We start from the raw sequence: 11,226 nt of genomic DNA, 5'->3' as shown, positions 1-11,226 counted from the left end.
CTCGTGTCTCTATGGAAACAGTACAGCTGAGACTGGGAATCGCCATGGCAACAGTGGATTTGAGGCAGTCGGCCAATTGATGTGCGAGTGTGAATAAACCCAGGCGAGGATATTTTTAATGCACAGCACATTCTTTTTAATACAAAATTAACAAGATCTCTCAGTTCATTAAACTAACCAAAGCAATAAAAGTATACAACCAACACCTTGGAAAAATAGACAACACGTTAACACAATGTCTTACGATGTTAATTAGTGCATGTTGATTATAATCCTTATAATATTGTTTTGCAGACAAGTCATTTGTTGTGCCTTTTCTCATCAAAAAAATAAAGTGCATTTCACAGTTAAAACTATGCATACATGTACACAAGATGCTGAAACTGATGCACCCGACTGCCCCTTGGATTGTTCAAGATTTCGATTCTAGTTTCTAAATAATGTACAGAACGAGTCTGAATCTTAGTGTAAAATGTATAAAGTTTCCTCACAAGACATCAATCCAGACATGATTTTCTTTTCAGCTCTTCAAATAAACCAGAATCGGAGGCAGACTCCCATCCGAGCCCTTTTCCGCCCTCTAGTTTGACATTTTCAAGCTCTTACATTAGATTACAGAACACATCTACAGTTGGATACAAGTCTATTTAAATCAAAGATTCAGTCACCAAATGTCAATCTGCATTTGAAAAATCCACCAGTGACCAGGCACAAAGCATGGTAACATCATTTTACAAAGCTCTTTTTAAAAACAGAAGGAGATATGATGTTTTAGGCAGAGGCCTAACCCTCAAAAGCCACCGTGATAATCCCGCTGTCATTTCTGACCAAACGGCTGTGCATCGAGCATTAACCCTCTCAATCAGCCGTAGACAAGCATGCCCAGGCAATAGGAGACACTGAAATGTGGCTCAGGGTTAACTGTTTCAGAATAAAGCATTGCAGGAATGACGTATTTTTGTAGGCTTTAACCAGAAATAAGGGTTTAGCATTTCTAGTTTGATCATCCTGAAGTCAATGTTATTTGGGTTTTAGTTAAATATCTGAAATAAGATCTGTGGTTAACAAAAGCTCAAGATATTTCATATAAAATAAAATACATCAATATCTTGTGACATTTTAAAGCTTTTAAAGTATTGAAAAACCTAGATGCTAACTAGTAGCTAAATGGGACTTTCAGTGCACATTAAAGAAACCATATTTATGTATGTTTGTCGTTGTTGTTGTCGTTTTTGACTTTGAAAACTCAGTTATAAAATCCTTTTAAAACGCCAAACATGTTCTAGGAGTATATTTAGAGGAGCGGGTATAAAATTCGCGAAAAGGGTGGATTGCTTTGGACAGCAACAAATGCACGTATACCGCCAGCTACTGTTATTACCACAGTGATATATTTATGACTGTGAGTTCCACTCACTTAACTGTATGGGGCTCCAAAGTCTCAAAAATACATACAAAACAGGTAAATTAATCTACTCATAGTTCACTTATAGTTCACCTAAAATGGTTCATAATCACGCTCTTGCAAGCAATTTTAGTTTAGTCCCAAGTCAGGGTAGCCCTACATTTAATAGTTTGACAGAAATGGAAACAAGGCTGTGAGGGACTAAAGTAGGGCGTTCAGTGGATTGTACTGTTGTCTACACACTGACTGTTGATGACAGCCGAAGAAACATGTTTCTGAAAAAAAAAAATTCTGTGGTGTAGGACCTTTATACAGTGAGTGCCTTTGTAACTCACAGCCTTGTTTTCCGCATTAAATTCAACATGGTGTCTACCCAGCAAACACAGCACGTTACACTACTGTTCCTATATGGTTCCCTTTTGGTTATTTTTGGGGGAACCAAATAAAAACGTTCTAGGAAACTTCTCTTAACCTAAAGGTAACATTTTATTTACATAAAGAAAACTTTTCTGGCTAACCAACAGAGAACCTTAGAATATATGTTCTGGGAACCAAAAAATGTTAACTGGTAACCTGACTCTGTTCATCTTTTTACTTCTGGTGAATGTATTTAGGCTTAAATTAATTTGTGAAGATTATTATGACGACTATCAGGATTTTTGACGGTCACAGAGTTTTTTTTCTGCAATAATCCAAAAGCCACTGAAAAAAATCCTATTGGTATTTGTCAGTAGAATCCAGGGTGATGCTAACTTTCAGGTTACAAAAATACGTCATCACCAAATCACTCCCTGACATCAGGTGAGAGTTGCCATCATGCCTCCTTAAAGTATCATGCCTTATTTACAGAATCAAGACGATCGGCCATAGTAATGATAATAATTCCTTTGCCGATACATTCAGAAGAGACCGTACAGCGCATCAGAATACAAAAAAAAATCTCAGGAATTCCGAAAGAATCCAGACTGAGGGGGAAAAAAATAGAGACTTTCGATAAATATAGCAAAATAAGTTATTCCTCAAAGATCAGACGAGGCCCGCAACTGACCAATCATCGCCTCCATGCTAAGCCCTATTAAAACTCGCAAACCTGCTCCCTATCGCTCATGTGCTGTTTCAGTGGAATCAAATAGAGGTCACTCAGGCAAAAAAGGTCACGAGGGTGTGTCCGACCCGCAGGCACGATGTAAAGAGGGTGCAATGGGAAGACTGGTATCCACTCTAGCCCATGCAGGTCTATGGGGAATATATATCATTACCCCCAACTACATCACTGTCCCTGGAGAGACGGACATATATGCATGCATTCACACGTACACGCACACACATGCACCGACAGTCACGCCTTACACATCACGTTCCTCACACATTATAAGCATCTTTAAAGTTCGTAAAAGCAAATGCATACGGCAGAGTAGGTCACATTGAGTGTACAGAGAGGTTTCATTCATAGTTAGATATCGTAAATGACCACAGGCAGGGCTCAGTCACTTTCTGGTCGAGAGAACACGAGGCTGTGAGATTATGGACATGTTTACAGGGATTGGGACATCTGTCCAGTTTCTGCTTTATTTTCTAATCCCAAATTCACTAATATCATTTGGATGATGTTGAAATAAGTACAGTTTTCAGTCTTTATTGGAATCCACTCGTATATTCTTGGTGGTTTTTTCATGGATGTTTTTTTTTTTCTCCATCTAGCTGAGGTGTTGGTTTTGCTTGAGAACGGCTGTTATTGCTGCCAGAATATTGCTATTATTTGATGAAACGCTTGGTCCTTAGTTATTGCTCGCTGATGGATTCTGCCACAGCACTGAAATGGATAGTGGCTGGTTGGCATTTGGAGGGCATAAGGTAAAAAGCAGGGGTGAACTTCAGCTCATAATAGTAGCATGACTCCAGCCCCAGATGCGATGGAAGTACGAGAAGATTGATTTCATAATAACATTCTCCCTCATCTGACATTTGCTAGGTTTAAGAGGCCAGCTGTTTACCTCATTATAATCGTATTGTGTGGACCGTTTGAGGAGATTGACCAGTTTACTAACAATCAAATTGAATGTAAATCTACGGAAGGCTCATCTAAGAGTGGAAGTGTTGCTTGGCTGGCACATCTTTGAACAGTTTCATCATTTTAGAATATCATTTATCAGGGGTGAATCTCATGAAATCTTGCCCAGGTCATATTTCACCCCAAAATCAAAATATTTTTTACAATGAAGCAAATTATTTTGGGAATATTATTTAATGTTGGCCTTCCATAATAGATAAGTCAATTTTTACACCCTAACCTAAGCATCTATTAATTACAAGAAAACTAACATTATAAAATTACATAATTATAACTAATTATATAATTTGATTATAAATGTATTATATAACATTATATTTCAGATATCTTTGACATATATGCGTCATCCATTAGCCATGTATAAAATGGCTGAAAAAGTGTTCTGAGTTGTTACAAATTTTTCAAGCTTGATTTGTTTTGTTTGGGGAGGGGGTTATATAAATCATATGAATTGTGTTTGTGAAAATAATGTCAAAGTACAATAATTATTTTCTTTTGATTGTGGGGTGAAAAGCTTTACACGCATTGTTTCAAACAAAATACCTCTAATTAATATATCTATAATGCCATGCCCAAATCATCATTCTTTGCAAATGCAATACACTTAAAATTCAAGCAAACTGCTATAAACTACCATTGTGACAGCTATCCCATATCCAGTAATAATTACCAGTTGAACATAATAAATGGAGCAGTGCTCTATTCAGAGCGACAATGAGAATGCAAATTAAAAGCAAATCAATAGAAAATACATTCGGTTCCATCCTCCATGTCGCTGCATATAAACAAACCTCTTATTCTCAGCCACTTAATGCACGTTTTGTACTCAACAGTTCTTTGAAGTGAGCCTCTACTCATAGGGGGCTGTTTAGATGAACACACATACACTTTCTCCCAGTCACTTTCATTTATGGAAGATAATGCAGAGACAGTTCGACTTCCATTCTAAACCAAAATAAAGGCATCGATGGGTTCGGTTATTTATAGAGTGGTTCTCATTCTGAGATTGTAGTTAGCTCTTCATGGTTTTCTGCTTTGGAGGACATTTTACATTCGGCCACGCTTGGGTTGGGGTTTAAATCAAACAGAAGAGACAGCGTGCCTGTCTCCCTCTCTCTCGCGTGCGTGCGTTCTCCGGGTCGGTATATTCAGAGGATGCAAGTCGCGGATCACCGAGCCCCTGGTCTATTTTTAGCACACCGCGGTTACTTAACGTTCAGCGCACGTTCTTGAATGCAGCAACAGCAGGACGAGATGAATGAACTTCAGGATGCAGTCAAGAGGACTGCCTCGTGCTGCCCCTCATCTTCCTTCTCCCTCACAGCCTGTGCAACAGGGGCTGTCTTTGTGGCCAAGCCAAAACAACCACAAAAATGGAAAAGCATATGTGTATATATATATACACACACACACACACACACACACACACACACACACACACAAACACACAAGATATTTACAGCTGACTGCCACACAGCATCCATTTCTTCCCCTTTTTTTCTTGGAAAGGATGTGGCAGCTGGTCGGATTGGGATCAGGCAACGATTTTGTGGCAGTGGTTGTCACATAACAATTAGGGGAAGACATAAATGGGTGACACACACACCCCTTTTCGTCCCGGGGGTATTGGGGGAATCTCTGGCCTGTGTAATTCCCTAGGCACATCAGACATCACTGGGGGTCCGTGCCCGATGGGCCACGCTGGCAGGGATACATCCGCAGCACACCAGCCACAACGCTTTCTGAATCTCTTGATTGCGGAAGGCGTAAATTACGGGGTTGATCACCGAGTTGTAGGTGGCGGGAACCAGGGTGGCATATGTGTAAAGGGGCGGGTACGTATAATCGGCTATGAGCGAGTAAACCGTAAACGGCATCCAGCAAGCTGCGAATGTGCCCAGAATGATCGCCAGGGTGGATACGCCTTTCCGCGTCGTGACGTAGTGAGGACTTGCAGCTAAAAAGTGGTGTTGCAGGGCGATTTGGTGCGCGTGACGCATGACGATTTTACAAATCTGCACGTAGAGCTGAAGCATGAGGCCGAACAGTAGAAGGAAGGAGATGGACAGAACGGCTACGTTGTTTCTTGTTAGGGGCCAAACCACACTGCAGTTCTCCTCCTGGCCCAAGCAGTTCACACCGGTAACCGGCAGCAAACCCAAACACAATGAAACTCCCCATAGAAGCACCAGCATGGTGTATGTGAACGCGGCCGTTCGCTCGGAGTTGTAGGTGAGGGCGTAGTATAGCGACAGGTAGCGATCGATGGTAATAGCTAACAGGCTAAATACAGATGCTGAGAAGGATGCCACCACCAGACCTACAGTCAGCAGCTGTGCCGAGTCAGATCTTAGCAGGTAAGCGAAGGTAAAGTGCAGGACTAACCCTAAACCAGCCAATAAGTCAGCTAGAGCTAGACTGCCGATCAGCAGAAACATTGGGGCACGCAGTGCTGGGTTCTGCCAGATGACCAAAACCACCAGGGCATTCTCGCAGGCTATAAGGGTGCCGGATGAACACAGCACGATGTCCCATGGGTTTACCAGCAACTCAGCGGGCGGCCTCGCCGGCAAGACAACCGCAGGTGGGTATGTTCCGACGGTGATGTTTTCTATGCTTCCTGCGCCGCTGCTGACCCAGGTGGGCTCTTGAGCCAGCCAGCTGGGAGAAACTGGCACCTCTTCACTCATTCTGCCTCCCGTCTAAATTGGCACACACAGAAAAACATAATAAGGTGTATAGGTAAAGAAAAAAGACCAAATCAAAATAATCTACTACTTTTGTTCCCCCCCCAAAAAAGTAAAAGTTAACTATACATTTTGTGTGTGTGTATATGTGGTTTATGAGGACACAAATTTGTTTCATGAGAGGAGTATGACATAGGTATTACAAAGTGAAGGTGGTTTATTATGAGGATGCTTTTGGTGTCCAATGTTGTTAACCAATTTTGGTTCCCACTAAATTTTGTCCGTATGGAAATCAATGGGAACTGAAGCTTTTTGGTTTCTTTCTATCTTTTACAGAAGAAAGAGCCATACCAATAACTACAAAATAAATGTATTTGTTTTAAAACAAAATTATTTTAAAAATAATGCCTTAAGCATAATGCACTATTTCTCAAATTATTGATACTTTTTATTTTTTTCAGTGATTTACTGCAAGATTATATGTATTTTACCTATAAATATAGTATAATTTTTACTGTATGTGGTAAATAACCAATGGAGCTAACCAAAAATGGGTCTTTATTTAGATTTTTTGCATTGTTTTTTATTTTTTATTAAAAAAAAATTTTTGAGTGCATGTGATGGTAGTTAAACATTCAGATCATCCATTGTTAAAGAAATGAGTAGATAATTAGCCATTCACTACAATTAGGCATTCCTTCTCTTAGTCTATTAAAAATCATTGTTCTTTTGTGCAGAACAAAGAATCAAATTAAGATAGATTAAAGACACAAATACTTGTATTTAGTGGATATATGAATCTGCTATTATTGAGATCATTTTAAATCATAGCCTAGAGTATGATGGTGGAGAATCAGAAAGGAAGGGAGGGCCCCTTTTGAGTGCTGATATTAAATAAAGGCGGGTTCCACTGCTTATAACAGCGCCCCTGCATCAGCATCCTTTCATCTATCAGATATGGACTCTTATAGCACATCTTCACTGCAAGCATTAATGCCTCTCAGTCCTTTTAGCATTATTATAATGCCTAAGCTCTTGCTCTGTAAAAATCATTTATGTGTTGTAAAATGCAAAGCAGACTTATTTCAGATATACCCGGTTCCCATTCACTCCCCATTTGGAGGCTTCCCTACCTTGTCTTTTGGAGGAGAGGCGCCTGTTTAAATGTTTTTGCGTGCTTCTTGTCTTGCCATGGTACTCAATGGCAGCTCTGCTCGCAGGTGCAGCGCCGCGCGGACGGATGGAGGAGTCTGATGCCGGACCGGAGGAGCGTTACAGCCAGCAGCGATAGCGGCTCTTCGCCGTCTGCCCGAGCATTGCCACCGACTGCGGCTGTGCGAGGAGCGGGGAGGGGTGAGCTTTCCTCCAGAGCAGAAGCCAGGTCCCGTCACCTATTTATCTGTAAACTGCTTGGAAGCTGAACGACGCGACTGTTTGTTGTCATGAGCATTTCCGTGAACAAATAAACAAAAATACAATAACCAATTACATTTTTATTAAAAAATAAATTATTTTAATTAGTTATCATCGTCACCGATGACTTTTTGGCCAGTCCTCAACGCCGAGGCTGCAACGCAATCCTGTGGCTTTTTGTTACCATTTTCGGTTCTGGCGAATTGGTGGCTAATTCATAAAATCTCATTCGTACGTTTTCGTACGATCTGCTTACGCCACAATGACGCTATATTTAGAGGTGGACCTACATGCTTTTATTACAACCCAAAAAATAATAACAATTAAAAAATTTGTTTTAATAACAGTAGCTATATATAGCTATATATATATATCAATTTTATTTATGTCCCCATTTTTTAAATAAAGTTTTCTTATATATATATATATTCTTTCTATATATATATATATATATATATATATATATATATATGTGTGTGTGTGTGTGTGTGTGTGTGTGTGTGTGTGTGTGTGTGTGTGTGTGTGTGTTTTCTAATCCTGCATTCCAATTTATATCAATCAAAGTGCAGTTAGGTTGTTTTGATTAAATAACTACAAAAAATACAACTAACAAAATAAAACACAATAACAACATAACACAATGAAAAAACGATTTATGAAAATTAAATAAATGGAGTTATCTGTTTTTGCAAATAAACTGTTTATATATATTTATATATACACACACAAGTGGCCTGAATTACAAGGTACCCTTGGTAAATATGATCAAAGAAGGTTCTGAAAATAAACATGCATGCGTCAAATATTAATTGTTTCGATTTTTTATTTTAAAGCAAAATCACAAAAATCTAAACTTTGTACTAAAACAATTGAAAATGGGGGAAAAACTCATTATGAAATAAATGCTCAAATACATTCTACAAATACATGTTGGACACAATTATTGGTACCTCTTAGAAATTCTTATGACATCTCTGAAGTATATTCCAATTAATATTTACCATTTTCAGCACTCCAGTGTGATTATGAACATAAAATTGTTCAGCCATGGCTTCTTGTTTCACAGGAATATAGGAGGAGAAAAAAGACCAAATTACTTCAATCATCTGTCACAATAAGAAAAACCAAAGAATATATTTCTGCTGTGCAGCAAAAGATAATTGAGCTTCATAAATTAGTGAAGTGGCTTTAAGAAAATAGCAAGAGCAGTGAAAATTCACCATCACAGCAATAATTAAGAATTTACAATCAATAGAAAATGTCTGCCTGGAAGAGGACGTGTGTCTACATCGTCCTAATGCATCGTGAGGAGGAGAGTTGAGTGGCCAAAGACTCTCCAAGGACCAGAACTGCAGAGAATAGTTGAGTCTCGGGTTCAGAAAACCTACATCACCCACCACATGTAGTTCGGGAGGGGTTCAAGAAAGATTCTTGCTCTCCAAAAACAAACTCCAGCATGTTCAGTTATCAGACATGACTGGAACTTCAAATGGGACTGGCTTCTATGGTCAGATGAAACAAAAAATTAGCTTTTTAGCAGCAAACACTCAAGATGGGTTTGGTGAACACAGTGATAAAAAGTACCCCATGTGTACAATGAAATATAATGCTGTATTTTTGATATAAGCTTGCTTGTAGGTTCTGCATATCTTGTTTAGATACATGACATCATGGATTCTATCAAATACCAACAGATAAAAAAATCAATAAGTAACTGACTCTTAGAAATCTTATAATGGGCCATCAAAAACATCACAAATATTGGTCACTGAGCACAAAACCAAGCTTCTGCTATAGCCATTCTCTGACCTGAACCCTATATAAAGAGTGGGGTGAACTGAAAAGGAGAAGCACCAACATGGAGCTGGGAATCTGAAGGGTCTGCAGTGACTCTGGATGAAGGAATGGTCTCTGATTTCTTGTCAGGTGTTCTCTAACCTCATCAGGCATCAAAGGAGAAAATTTAGAGCTATTAAACTGGCAAATGGAGGTTTCAAAAAGTATTGAATAAAAGGGTACCGTTAATTGTGGCCAATGTGTTAGAAAAAATTTTTTATTTCATAATGGTATTTCCCCCAATTTTAAATTCTTATTCTTACAATGAAAGGTTAGATTTTTGTCATTAAAAAAATAAATAAAAGATCAAAAGGATTAACAATGCAGATTTATTTTCACAGCTTTCTTTGATCATATTTACTAAGGGTACCAACAATTCTGACCATTTGTGTGTGTATTCATACTTTGCTTATGCTATATTATTATTATTTTAAAGGACATATCATGAAAATCTGACTGTTTTTGTAACTCGTGTGTTTTTAACATAAACTTGTGTGTGACTAAGAACTTAGTACTCACATACTGTGACAGTCTCTGTCCATGTGCTTCAGATGTGTGCACTCAGAGTAAACCAACTAATACGGATGATTTCAGTGCTATTAACATGATAATCAGAACATAATTTTTAGCAGGTACGAGCTGTAATAATGCAGCTCTATTCTGGAAAAGGGGCGGGGATCAGCAGCTCATTTTCATTTAAAGAAAGCCTGAAAAACAGCATGTTTCTGCTTCCACTCAAAATAGGCATTTTCAAAATGATTTAATAAATTATCTGTGGGGTATTTTGAGCTGAAGCTTTACAGACACATTCTGGGGACACCAGAGGTTTTTATTACATAATATAAAAAGGGGCATAATATGTCACCTTTAAATAAAAAATAAAAAATGCTAAAGGGCATAAAGTAGGATAATGATTTTGAAAATTACCAATTAATACCTATTATTATAATAATTTATAAACAATGACCTTGAAAGGCTGGTAATGGCTAAATTAACTGTAAAACTGAACTTGGTTACTCTTTGATAGCACTAAAACATGCCAAAACAAGCATCGCAACTTAAGGTTTCAGTTTAGCTTGACTTGGCAAAATGTAATATTAACACCATAAGACTTTTTTTTGCTTTAAATATTCACCTTAAAAACCACCTTTTCACAATAAAAAAAAGCACCCATTTCAAATGACCCAGAAGGTATTGCAATGTGTCTGTGTAGGATGAGACCCATATATCTAGCATCTGACATTCAGACTGCATCTTTCTGGAAAGATGCACATTGTGTTGCTCCCCTGTGAGAGCTATTCTCGGTGAGAGCTATTAACAGTATGCTCATCTGTGTCACCCACTTCCCCCACTATCTTCCATTTCCTCCATCCTTTAACCCCGCACAGCCTTCTTCCCCATGCCTCTCAATCAGACAGACTCACACCTCCTCATAGACTAAACTGCACAGTCAGTGATGACGCCTGATAAAATCCTTTCCAGTCTGAGACTACGCTCGATATGGCTCTCAAATGACAGAATTGAGAATTGCTTTTGAGTTCTAATAAATATGTGTAACCTTTCATGCAAATTGAAAAAGGAGTCAACCTCATTTTATGCAATAATGACCAAGCAAAGTCATTGCAAAACAACACAGAATCCTTTAAAGCTGGAGTGAGAGGAAAGCAAACGGTGATAAAGAAATGATGCTATGGAATTCTCCATCTTGCAGTAATCTTGACCGGCCACTGAGGGGCCACAGTGACCAAGAATGAGTCATCAGCACAGGAAAAAAAAAAAGGCGTCCAATCAAATCGCAGTAGGCTGGTGATAGC

At 38.7% G+C, this 11,226-nt stretch overlaps 1 protein-coding gene across 1 annotated transcript; it reads right to left on the bottom strand.

The window, feature by feature from the left end:
• Positions 1–129: 129 nt before the first annotated feature.
• gpr12 (G protein-coupled receptor 12) lies at positions 130–7,440 on the bottom strand. The gene is made up of 2 exons (XM_052596511.1): positions 7,297–7,440; positions 130–6,178 (listed from the first exon to the last, which is right to left on the bottom strand). Exon 2 carries the CDS (start codon positions 6,164–6,166, stop codon positions 5,141–5,143), a length of 1,026 nt encoding a protein of 341 aa, XP_052452471.1. The 5' UTR covers positions 6,167–6,178; positions 7,297–7,440; the 3' UTR covers positions 130–5,140.
• Positions 7,441–11,226: the final 3,786 nt, after the last annotated feature.

Source organism: Carassius gibelio, chromosome B24 (assembly GCF_023724105.1).
Source record: "Carassius gibelio isolate Cgi1373 ecotype wild population from Czech Republic chromosome B24, carGib1.2-hapl.c, whole genome shotgun sequence".
Classification (NCBI taxonomy): domain Eukaryota; kingdom Metazoa; phylum Chordata; class Actinopteri; order Cypriniformes; family Cyprinidae; genus Carassius; species Carassius gibelio.
Note: the sequence above shows the minus strand (reverse complement) of the source record. Positions and strands in the feature narration are given on the sequence as shown.

Coding starts and splice junctions, on each gene's coding strand:
- gpr12 (XM_052596511.1), bottom strand. CDS start 6,166: ATGAGTGAAGAGGTGCCAGTTTCTCCCAGCTGGCTGGCTCAAGAGCCC.